We start from the raw sequence: 18,351 nt of genomic DNA, 5'->3' as shown, positions 1-18,351 counted from the left end.
GGGAGGGTTTTCGTCCCCGAAGTTGTTCACAAATTCATCAGACACTTCACTTTCTCGAGAGGCATCCTCGTTTCCACGGCATATATTCGGCCCTCAATGGTGTCAAGGCGATCATACACTTGGTCTTGAGTAACTTGGAGACGAGCTAGCGCGGCTAGGATTTGATCATTACTATTCTAGAGTTGGTTGAAGTTCAAGTCACTTGTTTTCAGGCATCTTGAAAACTGAATAAGAGATCGACGACGAATCAAAACACAATCGACCATTCTAGCACACTTACTCGAAAAGAAATGTTTTGACTCGTGAAGTGGGAGTGTGCCACTTATGTCAAGTGAGTTTTGAGGAAATGACAAAGTTTGAAAGATGTTGGTCCTAGTCAACTTTAGTGTAGTTGTAGGAGTGGATTCGAAGTGAGGTTTTGAAATGGGTTTTAAGGCCCGAATTTTGACTCGACAATTGGACAGAGTTTCAACTAGTTTTGCGCTAATATTAGGCCCAAGTTTCGAAATTTTTACATTTTAAAGAAGGATTTTGATTTTACAAAAATCGTCATGGTTTGTTTTAGAAATGGTGATCACATATAGTACAAACATTATACAAGCATTATAACGGGATGCTGAGTGCATTTAAAAGGGTTTTGTTTTTAAGGGTGGGTTGCCATACCGAACAATCAAACCTGAAGTCTAAGGAGAGGTTCGTACCAAACAAGAGTAAGGCCGATTCCTAGTCCATTTTCTCAAGTAGTAAAAGTCCTTGATACAAAAAAGAGTAAGTACCATGGTATGGATGACGTCAATCGCTATCCATCCTTAGGCCCAAATAAGAATTAGGACCTTTTAGATGGGACGATTGGTCGAATGGGTTGGGTTGGGCCTAGGAAGGCCGAATAAACGATCTAGGAAGACCGAGTTATGAAAACCGACAATTGTCTTGTACAAACTATTCCCTAACCTTGTTCAATTTTAACCTTTTTGGCTACACGTAAGTGTATTACTCCCCAGCGGAGTCGCCAAACTGTGGACGCGGGCCCACGGGGGCACTTGGGAAACCAGCGTTTGCATTTGTGGAGTCGCCACCAATTTATTGTGGAAAATTGGAAACCGTTCGAATACCTCGTGTCATGTCAAGACACAAAGTAGTGACATGAACACCAAGAACTCGTTACCCTTGGCATTCTATGTCTAGAATGACTCTCGTGGATGCCGATGAACACGGATGTTCACATAGATCTGGAGTAAGGGGTGAGGGTACGTATTAGGAAGCTCTTTTGATCGAACACCTAATCCTGCCCGCCTCGATAGTGGCCTCTACTAATGATTAGGGAAGATTGTCTATACTCGATATATTGTCGATTATATGCATGCAATGCAACATCCAACATTTTAATCCTAACATGCGAAGAATTAGACTAAGTCGGTTAACACGTAGTTTAACATGCAATTGGGTCGAAGTAGGAATTAGGAATTAGGTTGATTACGTCTAGAATGCAAAGGGAGAAAAGAAGGGTGGACACTCGCGTGAGAAATATGTAGGACCGAAGGTCTCTATTTATACTAATCACACGGAGGAAACTAGGGTTTTCGGAGAAACTTTGGAAGTGAATCTTGAAAAAATATGAAAAGATAGGAAAAACACGCAGAAAAGGACTTGGGAAGAGGCGCAGCAGGCACTGCGTCCCTTGGAAGAGGCGCAGCACCTGCTGCGTCCTTTCCCAAGTGGTTTCCTCCTGCGGAAGAAAGATTTTCGTGTTTTGGTTATGGAATAACGGATTAATCTTGTTTTCCTTAATATTTTGTGTGAATATTACGGGAAATTCTTTACCAAAGATTAAAATATTGCGAAATATGGAATAGAAATATCCGGAACATTCCAGAACATTCTGACTCGGTTTTAGAAAATGAAGATGGTTTTTTGACCCGGACTCCAAATGTACTCTAATTACTGTCAAAACGACCGTATCGGCGTGTAGATGACAATTAAGAGGTAGACACAAGTATTTGAGCGATCACTTGACGATAAACTTACGAACTGTCACAAATCGTTCCGCGTACCAAACATGCGGCCCAATCATCACCGAGTGGTTTGCGGGAGGTGCAGAAATGAGGTATCTACAATTGTGAACCTAATTTCTGGGTTTTATATTGCTTGGCATTAACCGAATTGATTTGTAATGTTTATAATTGCTTGGCATTAAACAATGAGGAGACTTACCTTGAGGATGAGGAGGTCTTCAAATTAAATTGGGGAAGATAAGGGAGAAAGATATAGAAGAGAATGAATGAGAATGAGGAGAAAAAACAAGCTGAGAAGTATGCTTCATAAAAGAAGGGAGGAAGGGCAAAATGTCCTAAAATCAATTTTTTAACGCAAAAAATTTGAATTATGACGGAGAAGTGGCCTGAAACCGATTTTGGGTGCAAATTATAACTTGAGCTATTAATTTGGACGTGGGAGTATAAAAAAGTGGATTAAGCGTGGGTGTAATTGATATAGTTTACTTTTATATTTTTATTGGTTCCCAAATTCCCATATAACACAAACTGAGTTCCTATTTTACAATTTGGTTCCTAAAATTAAGAACGAACTTTTGATTGCAATAAATGAACTTTTTTATTTTGAGTTCTTGGTGATAACCTCTAGAATAAGAAACATTATTGCTATTACTCTAATGGTGTGGAGTATTCTCATGAAATAACCCTTTTAAAAATGAATTTTAAAATACTTATTTAACAACTAGGTTAGATCCCGTGCAACAGCACTGCATTTTATAGGTTTTGTTATATAGAGTCGTTCTAAATTTAATTATTTACATAAATTAACTATAATTTTAATTTAATGTTATATTCTACTCATAAACCTCCTTTTTTTAAGTATCAAATAATGGTAGTAAATATCCTTTTTTTTACCTCTTAATACTATTATTATACTCCTATAACCGCTGCATGATCTGACCTTCTTTTTTTTTTTTTTTTTTTGATAAAATGTAAGTATGATATCAAAAGATAACATTTGTCCATACAACCGAAAAACGGAGCCATTACATCGGTAATAAAGGATTGGGGAATTTTCATAAGATATCAAAAGATATCTTTCTTTAATATATTAGATAAGTTGCAGAATAGTATATGCAAATTGCAATGATTGGGGAATTTTCATAAGATGGTCTTACAAAGAAATTATTTTATCTTACGTTGATTGAGGAATTTTCATAAGAAGATATTCAGAAATTATTTGAAGAAATTAATTTTTGACATTTTTTGGTATAAAAATATTATTTTTTTGGGAATGATTGAGAAATTTATCATTGTTATGATATTATGAGTATCTTTTTTTGGCAGATTTGACCTTCTTAATATATCTTGAGTATCATTTTTTATTTGAAGATATTAATGGGGATTTTATCTTACATTTATTGAGGAATTTTCATAAGATGGTCTTATGAAGAAATAATTTTATTTTACGTTGATTGAGGAATCTTCATAAGAAGATATTCAGAAATTATTTTGGCAGTGATTTTTTGGTATAAAAATATTTTTTTTTGGCAATGATTGAAGAATTTATCCTTATTATATTATGAGTATAATTTTTGGCAGATTTGGCCTTATTAATATATCTTGAGTATCATTTTTTACGTTAGATTTGGCCCATAGTAGAAGATAAAAATTAAAAGCCCAATTAGAAGTTAATAAAGTTAGGCGGAAAAAAACGTAGAATTGCGTATTCATTTAGTAAATAGGAGATGTATATTTATAACTTTTGTTTTTAATTAATTGCGCTCATTAATCCATAAAATATAAGGGCTTTCAAATATAAGTAGTAATTAGTACACTAAAACTTGGGAGAGACGGTCTCTCACTAAGTTATTGAGAGACCAATCTTTCGTACCCTTTTATTTGTATTTCGTACCCCTTTTATTGTTGATTGTGACATAGTAATTTCGTACCTATTTACATAATAAATGTACCCATTTAATCATTAATCATGATTTGTACCTATTTTATTATCTTTAGTACCACTTTTTCTTAAAATTGTACAATGGTCTCTCAATAAAGCTTATTAAGAGACCGTCTCTCAGGAGACCTACTCTAATTAGTAACCTCTGTTGAGCTTGAAATAAAGAAGAGAAAGATCTGATCTGTATGAAGAAGGAAATAGTCCGATAATTCATGCAAAATTGGTCAACTGAATCAAACAATTATTTATTTATAGTAATAAAAAAATATGGTTGACCAAAAGAAAGTTGACGAAATATACTGAATCACAGCTTATATATATATATATATATAATCTATTATGACCACCTCCCAAAAAGGGCCACCTTTTCATTTACTAAAATTTGAATATAGAATTTTGAAGAGAAGATGAGAGAAAATGGTGGAGAGAAGTTGAATATGATGATGACAATTAGTAATTGGAGTGTTATTGAAACAGCAATTGATTCTCTTGGTAAAGGTTTAGATTTAACCTCCGATTTTCGTCTCAAGTATTGCAAAGGCCGTGTTGGTGAACGACTTGTTGTGCTTAATGACAATCATAAGAGACCCCTCGTTTTACCTGGTTTTGGTGCGTTTCATGAACCCGTCTCCATTGATATCAAATGCGACAAAGGCGACCATACCCGCCATCAATCCGACATCCTTGATTTCAGTCAGGTAATATAACATACATACATACATATATATATATACATACATATATATATATATATATATATATATATAGTAGATGATGTCTGAGTTTAGTAATGCTTGAACAACAACGTTTTGTGGTAATAATTAAAGTAATGGGTTGTTGCATATAACATATACACGTAAATGGTAGATGTCGGAGTTGTTGAATAGAAGATCGGCGGTGTCGGGGAAGATACCATCAGGATTGTTTAATTCAATGTTCAAGTATGAAAGTGGATCATGGGCAAAAGATGCAGCAAATACAAAGATGTTGGGGATTGATGGTTACTCTATTGTTTTGTTCAATCTTCATATTGATCGATATCCACTCATTCTTTCTGATGACCTTCGTAATTCTGTTCCTTCAACTTGGGATCCCCTTGCTCTTTCTAGGTATCTCTTTCTTTTTATCCTTTCTAGCTACTCGATCTCGCTTTTCAATCAGTTAGTTTCATGCATGTAAGATCGATCGGGGAACGGATAAGTAGTCGGCTTGGCGGGATTAAAGAAGAAACCAAGCGTATGTAACTTGAGACTCTTTTTTCAATCGAAACTAGCTCGAAAGTAAAGGAGTTACTGAAGACTATAAAATAAAATGCATGGAACATTCATTATGAATACCAATAGTCCAATACCAAATAACACGGTTATTTGTTGACATTAGAATGATAACAAAGATATATATATATATATATATATATATATATATATATATATATATATATATATATATATATATATATATATATATATATATATATATATATAAGTAATTGATCTTGTACATCGTCCAACAGTAGAATTTATGACTAAATATGGGATTTCGTATTAAACAAATAAATGTAAAGCATTATAACCAATTACTAAATTGTACGAGTAACAATCTTTGCATTATTTTCAAAGGGCCTTTTGTATATGATAGACCAAGTTTATGCACCTCTACATGATAATAGTTCCATATACTACTAGTTATTAGTTAGTCAAGATAGATAGATAGATAGATAGATAGATAGATAGATAGATAGATAGATTGATAGATAGAAGACAAAGTAGGAACTAGTAGCATACTCTACCAAGTAGTCGTTTTCATATTTTGCGTACTGAGGCTGGCAAAATGTGAACTCAAATCAGATATCTTCCTAATTTCCAGATACCATCCCAAAATATACTAGTCAAGTTGTCCAAGTATCTTATACGCTTCTAAGGTCCTTTACTGAATCTTATATGCTTGCCGACTAATATAATTCTTTTACATAACTAATGTTTTTAACGGAATAGATTTCTATTTACGCGCCCTAATATATTTTCATATTCTAAGACCTACTTGCGTTTTTTAACATCGTCTATTAATTACACCCCTAAAACTTTTAGAAAAAGTTATTCGATTATCAAATTCTAATCTTTTGCATGACGTACAGGTTTAGGTTAACACTCCGCATATGTCTTTTAGGATAATATAAGACGTATTGATCATATTCTGCGTTAAGAATATACCAAGTACTGCGTATAAGATAAGATGGTTTTATAAAAGAGAGTTATATACGATATGTTTAATACTGTAATAATTTAGTGTAATTTCTTTTTAACACTAACTAAATATCGGTGATTAATCAAGGAATTTTGTTCTTGTTTTAGTAAGATGGACATGGATTGAAATAAGATACTAATCAAAAAGTCAATGAGAATCTGACATGCTAATAAAATTGAGCTGTTGGGGGGACTATATTCTTATTATTCTCCATAATCCTACCAAATTTTGACAACCGAACCAATAATTTGATCACATTTTTCTTATAAAATACAACAAATTTTGATGGAGAATAATAAGAACTAGTTGAGATCCCGTGCTAAAGCACGGCAGTTGCGAGAGTTGTGCATATAGAGCGTTGGTAAATTTTAAATGTTTACATAAATGAGTTGTACTTTTAATAGATTGTTGAAATGTACGGCTTATAATGTTAGTACATTTTTTAAAAAAAAAAAGTTTATTATTCAAAAACTTTTAGATTAAGTTATTTTTATGTGAACCTATTTTTATTGTTAAAAATAATGATAGCGGACTATTATGGAATAACATAATGTAATATAGAGTCACTCCTATGTTATTGAATTGATCGGAAAAATTTATAAATGACATAATCTTTTAGTTTTAGCTATTATAGGAAAAAATTATAGATGAGTAATCCTTTACTAAAATAAGAAGTTGATTGAAATATTTTCAATAGGGCTCGTACATAGATTTTGCCTCTATTAATTGTATGAAATCAATATAAGAATAATTATAGGGCCCACCTCATGCGTAAAGAGATTTTGCCTCTAATAAAATATTTTTAATTGGGTCCCACTTTAGTTGTCAATTAACTGAGCGGGGAAACTTTTAAGAATCATTAATCTTTTAGTTTTACGGAATTAAAATAATTTATTGTCATAACTGATGCCATTGTGTGCACCAAAAATAATATTTATAATACCTATTAAAACTAACAGAAGTTAGTGGTAACAGGGTCGAACCACAGAGAGGCGGGGGAGTTTCTATTGTTTAATATTTTAGTCTGAGGGTAACAATGAGGGGGATTTTGATTTGGAACTAATTCTAAGGCAAATAGATTAAAAACTAAATGCAAATAAAAGATGAAAAGCGGTAAAGAAAATGATGTAAAGCAATAATAAAAAGGAGCTAGGATGATCGGGTCACTACAGCTTCGATGGCACATAAATATAGGTAGGTCTCGAAATACAGTCGTGGGTGATGGGTATGACAAGCCCTCTCGGTCCAAGTCAACTAATAGCCCCTCTCGGTCTATGCTATTAGTCCCTAGGTGTCACTAATACTAACTTTCGTTCTTGACTAGTGATCCTAATGCCTAAATTACTTACCTTTCAGTCTAGCAATTTAGCCGTCTTAATTCGTTAATCTAAGCCCTTCCCTATCTTTGGATCTACGGGTTGGTCAAAACTAAGCATCTAACAAGTCTCCGCTAAGTCTCATTGATAGATATTGCACTTAACGAATCAAACGAAGCAAATCAGACACGAAGGTGGTCGACCGACCAGCTACCCAAGTCGACCGACCACCCGACTCAGTCGACCGACCAGATAAGCCAGTCGGTCGACCAAGCCCTAATCCGGGGGTCACCTATTCTAGTACCATCTACGCTAAGTTCGCCTTCATCCTAGCAATGGTGATTTAGCTAGACATAATAATAACGATAACAACAATGTAATTTGCGATTAAAGGAATAGAAATCATAATTAAACTAGAAGAACAATTAAATTGCATAAAACGTTAATGACGGTTTCGGGATATCTACACTAGCAATTCTAAACTAAAAGGCAAATAAAGTGAACTGTAAATTAAAAGGAAATAATACCGAAATAGCAAAACAGAAGAAGATTTGAAGCAAAGCTTTATTGAGAAATAAAGTATGAAAAACAATCTAACGTATTGAATAATTAATTGAAAGCTAAGGATAATCTAATAGGAACTGAATGATGAATACAGGATATGAGGTTACGTTATATAGAGTTTCACGTAACCTATATCTAAAAACCTAATTACAATGGGCTTAAATCACGTCTTTTAGTTTCTCGTCAGATTGTGAAGTGGTGTATCGACCACATGTATCAGTCTACCGACCAAATGTCGGGGTAACAGTAGCTTCTGACAAAAAATAAATCTTGTTCTTCAGTATACTTGGTCGGTCGACCAATGTATCCAGTCGACCGACCAAACGTGCTGTACAGCAATGCATTCTGACGAATTCTGCAGCGCGCGTCGGTCTTAAAACAGCTGCCATTTCTTCGTTACTTATCGAAATAAAGCGATTCTCGCGGCGTTGGAAAGCTAAGAGGACAGGCTTTCACCTACAATTTGAATCACTGGATTATCAGCTCTAAAACTCTAGATATAGCCATTTGAAACAGGCTGCAATATCGTGAAGTGCTTCTTTGCTTGTCAAATGCTTGTAACTTGTACGCACCCATGCTTCCGCTATCTTTAGGCCTTGAAACGCGCGCCAAGTTCATTCCTCAAGCTTTCCCTTCATGTCAAATGCTATCCTAAACACTTAGGGACGGATTTGGCTCATTTTCCGCTGAAATCTTCATATTTCTGCAATATCACACAAAAACACAAAAGTAGACGGAAATAGGAGAAATAGTAGAATAAACTACTAATTGAGCTCTGAAACACGTGTAGAATGAGGTGTAAAACATCATATAATAGACACGCATTAAACTTCCCCAAACCAAACCCTTGCTTGTCCCCAAGCATAAACTAGACTCGATCTTAGGACCTAATGGAACGAGTTCAATCTCAGAGCGAAATGCAAACCGTAAAGCCTAAACCAATTTAATGCTACAAATCAACAATCAATTAGCAATATGAATCATGCAAACGAGTTATGAAGTCGTTAAAAATTGCTGAACCGTCAACTATAAAGACTTATCATTATGGACTCTCACGGGTCGCTCATATCACACAATAAATACGGGTGAGTATATGTGAAGATAGAAAGAAGTAATTTTGTAAAGACTCTCACCTAACTACGACCTATAAGAACATGCATGCAATCTAATATGAAAATGATCTCTACAACCGTACATATGCATTCCAACCAAACAAATGACCATGACACATGCCGAGGTAATATGGATATGTGAGGTAATGGGTAAGAAGGGGCTAAGATAAATTCGGATATGAGGTGTTAAAGCCAAGCTAGTAACTACAGATCCAAACTATAACGACATCCCAACTTCAAAATCAATGTAAATTATACAATATGGTGCCAAATTGAAGCACAAAACTCACAACCTCCATAAAATTCAACTCCCCAAAGAATATAAATGATAACATGGGAGTGAAAATCACCAAATCATAATAATTGAAACATGTGATTTTTCGAATTTGCAGTAACCATGGTCGACCGACCATAGGGGGCGGTCGGTCGACTGAATGTCGGGTCTAATACAATTTTTTTCATCTTTTTTTTTCTGTTTTTTTTATATATATTTTCTTTCTCTTTCTCTTTCTCTTTTCCTTCTCATCATTTCACCAATCACTCAATTGAGCATATAACCAAATGGCATTAAGCACATTCCCAAAAACACCATTACTAGCTCGGATAAGGTAGGCTAATTTTAGTATGTAGTTTATGGACAAAAAAGGCAAATTCGGCTATGAGGGGCTTATGGGTAAAATGAGAAAAGGGGTCCTCTTCCACATGTGTCAACAAACCACAGACCGAATGCATACAGGTATTAAGCAGATTAAGTTCATATTTATGCATATTGATGTAACATGTCTCATAAGGAGTAACTACTCACATCCTAAATGAACTGGTCATGAATGTCACCATTTATAAGCTCTAAACCTCAAAAATATAAGTAGTTTGCCAAAAATCTAAGTCAAGTCTCAAGATTCAGCGAATAAATTAACGAAAACTCGTAGACTATGCATATGTGATTCTACTAATAACATGTCAATTTAGCAAGGCTTAGGCATAAACAGATGCAAATGCAATGTCATCATTGAAATACAACTGTTCCGACTCGACCTATATGCTAAAATAAACGTGCAATTTTGTTTGAATTTTTGAAATTTTTCAATTTTTTTGGTATTTATGGAGAAATTAAATAACAATGCAAACAAAATAATTAAACGTGAATGCAAAACAAATGAATGCTATGCAATGCAAAACAGAATAACAATGCAAACAGAATAATTAAACGTGAATGCAAAACAAATGTGATGGGGCATATTCTGCACCCGCTGACCAGTCAACATATTGAGCAAGGTCAAAGATATCCACAGCAAGTCAACGGCTTAGAACAAATTAACCGACGCAAAAATTTTGACTGTCGGCTGTCTCTTGGGTCCCGGTCCCGGCAATCGGCCGCCGAGGCACACATCCGCGAACTCATATCCAAGACCCCTCGGCGGTGAGTCAACAGGGCCCGCCGGCCTGCCATGGGTCCCTCGGCCGAGGGGTAAATCAGTCTTTCCACCTGCTAGCCACTTGGCCACTTGACCACTACGTGACAAAAGGTGAAAGTCTATAAATACTCCTCAACTCTCATTGAGGAGGAGATCCACAATTTAACCTAAAATACACTATTCATCTGGTAATATCTCCTTTATCTCTCTACAACACGTACTTCGCCAAGTAACAACAACTTATCCCTTTAAGTTTACTGACTTGAGCGTCGGAGTGAGTTCGCTCGGTCCAAAGCCGAGCCCTCAGTTTGTTCATCGTTTCAGGAGACCGCAAGGAGGATTCAACCAAAGACGTCATTCTACAAGCACGGGTGGTAACAAATAACTGCTCTGGAATTACACCCGGAACAATTGGCGTCGTCTGTGGGGAAAAGATACTAGAAGCTAGTCACATTCATTCCCAAACAAAATAAAAAAAAAACAAAAACCCACCCCAAAAAGCTAAGAAGATGTCAAAACAACAAGAGGTATTCGTAACTGACGAAACCGAATTCTGCCAAGATGATACCGTCCACAATTCTGGGGTTGCGCAGCCCTCCACCGGCCGGGTAATTCAACCGGAGTACGGGATGCCAATAATACCAGATACGCCGCTGCCCGCCGACCAGGTCACCATCATGGGACATGTGGTTGATGTAGCAAAACTGAAGCTACTCCTGGACCTCATTGGTAGTACGTCGGCTCACACTGTCACACCGACAAGAGCGGCGGAACCCGTCCAGGAGACCAGGGCCCAGAATGTGACTCCAAGAGACTTGAATGGAGCACTGGAAGAAGCTGGCCCTGTCAAGACGTCGGGGGAGCCCAGAGCGCTAGTGGTAAAGCTTAGTCCTTCCCGCACTCGCGGGAGGACGGCGTCGCCGCAGCGACGACGAGGCACCCCCCAGAGGAGTGAAAGAAGTCCGACTCACCAGAGTCGGAGAAGAAGCCCGACTCACCAGAGTCGGAGAAGAAGCCCTTCCCGCCACGGGGAGAGGAGCCGGACTAGGGATGTGAGGAGCCGATCGCCGCGTGTCGTTCGACACGTGGTCAGACAGCCCCTCGGCGCCTCGTCCTAGATACCCGGTGCCGACTAAGTCAAGTTGCCACCTATAGCATACAAAGGAGAAGGCGACCCAACCGACCACGTCGAGGCTTACGAGTCTCACATGTCGGTATGGGAGCAACCCGATGAGGTTTGGTGCCGAGTCTTCCCAACGACACTGCATGGGATGGCACAAAGTTGGTACAAGGGGCTACCCGACGGGTCGGTGTCTTCATACGCCGACCTAAAGGACACATTCCTAGCCCAAAGATTCTTGCAACAAGAGGAGGGCCGTTGAGACCTCGGACCTCCTGGCTATCAGACAGGAGGGAGGCGAGTCTCTCCGAAGTTATGTGAAGAGGTTCGACGCCAAAGTTCAGCAGATTCGTGAGCTGAATAGCGAACTGGCGGCCTTCGCGCTGATGAAAGGCCTCCCAAGAGGGGACCTAAAGAATGAGCTCATCAAGTGCGGCGGCCAGAGACTAGACTCCGCCAGGAAAATGGTCGATCAAGCCATTAAGGTGGAGGACTACCACAAAACCTGGGTAGGCCCCAGCGAGGCCGAGCACTCAGAAAGAAAAAGCCGCCGGGAGGACAACCCGGATGAAAGACACCGCGACGATAATAGGTCACGGCAGCGACAGTCCACCGAGAAAACAACTCGGCGGACGGGGGAGTTCGGGAACGAACCGCCGAAGCGGTACAATGATCACACCCCCGGCCGTGTCTCGCGCCGCCGAGGTTTTCGCCCGAGCAAGAACGAGGGTCGAAAGTGGGAGAGGCCTCCCGGTGCCGGAGTGACGGTGACACGAGCCGATCGTGAGTACCACGGCCACACCGGTCACCTTATCGACAACTGCCGCATCTCAAGAATGCCATTGAAGAACTGATCCGGAAGGGGAGCCTCGGCAAGTATGTTGCCAAAGGCCAAAAGACCGATGCGGCGGTTCGGATAAGAAATCCGTCTTTGAACGGATAGGAGTAATCCATGTTGTCATCGGGGGCAACGAGAACGGTGGGTCCGCTCATGGGCACAAACGGAACCTGAACGAGTTGTATCAGGCCATCAACTTTGTGCCCAACACAGCGACTCCCGCTTCCAACATCCCCGATATAACTATTGGGAAGAAGGACTACGAGGGAGTCATCGCCCCTCACAGCGACCCACTCGTAGTCCACTTGGACATAGCCAACCACCTGGTGAAGAGGTGCCCGATTGGCACAGCGCCTACACAAACATTATGTACAAATAATGCTTTCTCAACCTCGGTCCGAAGGTTGAAAACTTGAGCCCCCGCACCAACCCGTTGTACGGCTTTTACGGGCCGGCTGGTACCCTTGGGTCAATCAGCCGCCGGTGAGGTTCGGTGAGGGAAGTGCGGCCAAGAACGTTATGTGTTCGAGTTCGTGGTCATTGACGGCTCGTCCGCCTACAACGTTCTCATAGGCCGAGTCACCCCGAGCGAGGCCGATGCGAGTAATGTCCATCCGGCTCGACATTGATGTATGTCTCGGACCGGGGGAAGCGCATAAGCTCGTCTCAAAGAACGAAAAGGACGAAGTGGTCAATGTCCAAGTGTCCGCCAGAGGGTGCAACATGCGATCCTTCAAAGTGGCGAAGAAGTCAGAGAAGGGGAAGAGCCCATCCTTGCAACATGAGGGCGAGCGCATGGATACCACCGTCGGCATGGTCGAAGGAGCGGAGACCGAAGAGGTGGAGATTGACCCAGGCCGCACCGTAACTATCGGTGTTAACCTGGAGCCAAAGTTCGAGCCGCCCTCCTAGATCTGGCGAGGAAAAACAAAGACGTCTTCGCCTACTCGGCGGCCGAGATGCCGAGGCGTGAGCCGGAGGTAATTGTTCACAAGCTAAACGTACTCCCCACCGCTCGCCCTGTCAAGCAAAGGATGAGGAACTCCTCGGCCGAGAAGGATGAGGCCATCAAAGCCGAGGTAGATAAATTGCGGCGGGGGCTTCATCATGCCTTGTACCTATTCTGAGTGGTTAGCTAATGTTGTAATGGTGAGGAAATCATCGGGGCATGGAGGATGTGCGTGGATTTTACCAATCTTAATAAAGCATGCCCCAAAGATTGTTATCCCTTGCCTCGAATAGATAGCTTAATCGACGCGACGGCGAGCTACACTATCTTGAGCTGCTGGACGCCTTCTCGTGGTATCATCGGTGTTCATGGCCGAGGAAGACATGCCTAAATGCGCATTCATCACCGCTAACGGCACATACATGTACAAAATGATGCCGTTTGGTTTAAAGAACGCCGGTGCAACTTACACAAGACTGGTGGACAAAGTGTTCCAAAATCAAAAGGGCGAAACATTGAGGCTTACGTCGACGATGCTATTGTAAAAAGCAAGTCCGACAAATGAGCACTTAGCCAATTTACACGAGACATTTTGTTCACTAAGGAAGTACAAGATGAAGCTCAACCCAATGAAATGCAACTTCGGTGTCCGGGCGGGTAAGTTCCTCGGCGTACTTGTCGGCGCCGGGGGAATTGATGCCAATCCGGACAAAGTCCAGGCAATCCTAGACCCTGCGGGAGCCGAGGAATCGAAAAGAGGTTATGATGCTTTGGCCCGGGAGGATGGCGGCTCTAGCCCGTTTCATCTCTCGGTCAACCGACAAGAGCACCCCATTCTTCAAGGTGTTGAAGGGGAATAAAGACTTCGGGTGGGGAGGAGCGAGCACGGCTTTCAAACAATCGAAGGCTCATCTTCGACTCTCCCAACCCCGTCCGGCCGATCTTTGGGGGAAACACTATATCTGTACATAGCGATTACCTCGGCCACGGTCGGTCTTGTAATCGTCGAGAAGAGGACAAGCAGAAGACCCAATCTACTTTGTCACCATACATTGTTGCCCGAGAGAAATTACCCGCCGATTGAAAAAGCGACCTTTCTTTGTCGTCGTCGCTGCAAGGAAATCAAACCCTACTTCGACGCACATCCCGTGACGGTCCTAACCGACCAGCCATTGGAGAAAGCATTGGAAAAATTTGAGCAATCCGGCGACTCATCAAATGGGCGAAGAGTTATCCTGCCGGCATTCGCATGCCGAGGCCCTCGATAAAGGGACAGACCGCGCGATTTCTGGCTGAATGCACATATCAAGAAGAGCAAAACCCCAGAGTATGGGAGGTATACACCGACGGGTCCTCCACGACGAACGGCTCGAGCCGGCATACTTATCATCACCCAAACGGGATGAGTTCGAGTACGCCTTGAAATTTACCTTCTCGGCCTCAAACAACGAATCCGAATACGAGGCGGTGATAACCGGAGTCGAGTAGCTAGGGCAGCAGGGCGGAGCACATCATTTTGAAAACAGATTCACTTTTAGTGGCTAATCAAATCCGAGGAGAGTACGAGACTCGAGACGACGGAATGGTAAGATACCTGGAAAGGGTAAAAGCCGACACCTCAAAGTTGAAATCTTTTCGGATACAATGCATTCCTGTGTCCGAGAACAACCGAGCCGACGCTCTCTCAAAACTCGCCAGTTCAACCATCAAGAATGTCAGCCGAACCGTGCTGGTGGACATCAGGAATGCCAAGAGCATTACTGAGGCCGTTGGCATGGTGGGTAACATAGAGACCGAGACAACGTGGATGACTCCGATAATGAAGTACAAATTGACAAATGAACTACCGGAGGACCGCAGTCTCTCGCAGAAAATAAAGAGGATCGCAGCAAGGTACTTGGTGTTTGAAGGGGAATTGTACAAGAGGTCCGTGACGAGGCATCTGCGGCCATCACATGGGGGCAAGAACACTAGCCCACAAAGCTCTCCGAGCCGGCTACTTCTGGCCCACCATGCTTGCGGATTCCAGAGCCAAGACCAAAAAGTGCAACAACTGTCAAATGCATGCTCCGGTGATACATGCACCATCCCGAGACCTGCAGCCGGTACTTAATCCCCTTCCTTTCGCACAGTGGGGGATGGATCTACTAGGACCATTTCCAACGGCATCCGGCGGAAGAAAGTTCTTGATTGTCGCCGTTGACTACTTCACCAAATGGGTTGAAGCTGTAGCAGTACCTGCAAAGACGACGGCAGCCGTAAGAAAGGTAATCTGGGAAAATGTCATAACTCGTTTTGGGTTACCCCAAGTCATGGTATTCGACCACGGCCGAGAGTTTTGGAGTGACACAATAATGAGCTCGGCCGGAAGAACTCGGTATCAAATTTGCATACTCCTCCGTCTGTCACCCACGGAGCAATGGACAAAGGGCGGAGGCGGCCAATAAAACAATCCTCAACGGTTTGAAGAAGACAATTGAAGACCTAAAGGGAAGATGGGCCGATGAACTACCCGGCGTCTGTGGTCCCTGCGAACCACGGAGAAAGAAGCAACGGTGTACAGCCCGTTCCACTTAGTCTACGGGTCCGAAGCAGTCCTGCCAATTAAAGCAACGGTGTCGACATTCAGAACGGCCACCTTTAACCCGGTTGAAAATGAGGAAGGCTTAAGAACCTCCCTAGACCTGGTTGAAGAAGGTCGAGATACAGCACGCCTCAACTTGGCGGTATACCAAAACCGAATGAGAAGAGCTTACAACCGAAGAGTCCACAAAAGGGACTTGAAAGTAGGGGATCTAGTCCTAAGAAAGTCGGCCGCCACCAACAAAGGAAACATTCATGGTAAACTAACGGCCAACTGGGAGGGTCCCTACAAAGTGGTTGAAGAAATGAGGCCGGGTACATACCGGCTGACCGACATGGAGGGTGTGCCTCTGATGAGCCATTGGAACACTGACAATCTCAGGAAATACTTTGTGTAGCGGCGGAGGTGTCCAAAACAATTGTTGGCACCCCAACGCATGTTTACATCTAATGAAGAATCACCCAATTTTTCCATCAAAGTGTTTATCCCCTCCGTAGCATGATCATATCGAGGTAGACGCCACGGCCCAAGCCGGCAATCACCCCAAGAACGTTGTCGCGCCGTAACCCCTAGTCGCCTCGGCCCGCCGAAGGCTGGCGGGGGACACAACGGTCGATACGCCAAAGAATTCTCGTCGCGCAGTAACCCCTAGTCGCCTCGGCCCGCCGAAGGCTGGCGGGGGACACAACGGTCGATACGCGAAAGAACGCTGTGCGCCAGTAACCCCTAGTCGCCTCGGTCAACCGAAGGCCTGGCAGGGGACACAACGGTCGATACGCCAACATACGCTGTCGCGCCGTAACTCCTAGTCACCTCGGTCAACCGAAGGCCTGGCAGGGGACACAACGGTCGACACGCTAACATGTTCACAACGGCGGTTGGGAAGCGCAAATCCGACGCCTCGGCTAGACCGAGAGTGAAAGAGGAAGCGACCAACACGCTAACATGTTCGAGAAAAAGACGTTAAACGCAGTTGAGATACGCATTCTAACTGCCTCGGTCAGGCCGAGGTAGAAACAAAAGAAGCGCTCAATTAATGACGTAAGAAGACAACTCAGACGAAGACAAGAAAAGACCTCGGCCAAGCCGGAGGCAGAATAAGCAAACTCTTATTAAAAATGATCGGGTTACAAAGTGAGGAAAATACGGGACGGCCGTCCCCCCATAAGGATAAGCCAAAACACAACCTACCAAAGTTGTACAAAATACAAGGAAAAGAAAGGCAAAAGGTTACGGACATATCATTTAAGCGCCAAAAGATGGCGGGGAAGAAAGGCTTAATAATTGGCCCCGAACAGCTAAAGCTATCCGAGACGCCGGTGAGCCCGGTGACGACCGCCCGTCTCCCTATGCCTTTCGTTGCTTGCCATCGCAGCGGCGTTAGCGCATCATCCTTAATGGGCGACCCGTGAAAGGCTCATCTCGGCTTTCTCGGCGGCCTCGGCCTCGGCGACCTCGGCTACCTTCATCCTCTCGGCTTCCTCCTTGGCCGCCTTAGCCTCCTCAGCAAGGGCCGCCTTCTCCGCAGCCGCCTCTTCCTCTTTCTTCACCCTTACCTCCTCCTTGGCCTTCTCCTTCGCGGCTTCCTCCTTAGCTTCGAGCTTTTCATCAAACAGCTCGTCAAATTTGTCCCACGGAAAGGAGCCATCAAGAGGGAAGAGCTCCCCAATCACTTCCCCCGGCGGCTTCTTCGGCCGAGTCCCGTATTGGCGCACATGTTAGGGAGGAGAACGGTTTGGAGTGTCTCAATGTCCTCCTCCCTTTGGGCGATGATAGCATCCTTGTTCGAACCACCTTCCCCGGACTCGGAACAAGCCCCTAAATTCGTCCCTCTGCGTACGGTAAAGGTCGGCGTGCTTCCGAACAAGGTCACGCATCTCCGGCAGGCTTAGCGGCTTCGGCCGCCGCACCTCGGCCTTGCTCTCTCAAGAAGGACTTCCTTTTCAAGCGTCCTCTCGAGTTTTCTCTCGGCAAGACGGACGCCTCTTCACCTCGGCCTTGGCCCTCTTAGCCTCCTTGTTCGCCGCGTCGAGTTCCGGCCTTAGCCGCTCGAGCGTGGGCGCTTCGACCATGGTCTCCTCTTGCTCCATAATGTGGGAGCCGCTAGCTGAGTCCATTTCGACCTCTTGCATATTCTCATCCCCTCTGCCACAAGCTCGGTGGGGGAAACCTTCTAGAGTAGGGAATCGACGGTGACATTTCTATTACCCGCCTTCTCAGTTTGCTTTTCTAATTGCCGCACAAGTGAGAACGGC

At 42.6% G+C, this 18,351-nt stretch overlaps 1 protein-coding gene across 1 annotated transcript; it reads left to right on the top strand.

The window, feature by feature from the left end:
• The first annotated feature begins 4,324 nt into the window (after positions 1-4,324).
• Positions 4,325-5,208, top strand: LOC141621550 (MACPF domain-containing protein At1g14780-like). Its single transcript, XM_074437975.1, has 2 exons — positions 4,325-4,652; positions 4,822-5,208. The coding sequence occupies exons 1-2, from the start codon at positions 4,362-4,364 to the stop codon at positions 5,131-5,133; spliced, it is 603 nt and encodes a 200-aa protein (XP_074294076.1). The 5' UTR covers positions 4,325-4,361; the 3' UTR covers positions 5,134-5,208.
• The last annotated feature ends 13,143 nt before the right edge of the window (positions 5,209-18,351 follow it).

The sequence above is a fragment of the Silene latifolia genome, chromosome X, assembly GCF_048544455.1.
Source record: "Silene latifolia isolate original U9 population chromosome X, ASM4854445v1, whole genome shotgun sequence".
Lineage (NCBI taxonomy): Eukaryota > Viridiplantae > Streptophyta > Magnoliopsida > Caryophyllales > Caryophyllaceae > Silene > Silene latifolia.
This window is presented reverse-complemented; position numbering and strand designations above follow the sequence as displayed.

What these genes read in the sequence shown, in the direction of transcription:
- LOC141621550 (XM_074437975.1), top strand. Translation starts at nt 4,362, where the DNA reads ATGAGAGAAAATGGTGGAGAGAAGTTGAATATGATGATGACAATTAGT. An exon ending in ACATCCTTGATTTCAGTCAG is followed by an intron (nt 4,653 to 4,821) that starts GTAATATAACAT and finishes CGTAAATGGTAG; the next exon opens with ATGTCGGAGTTGTTGAATAG.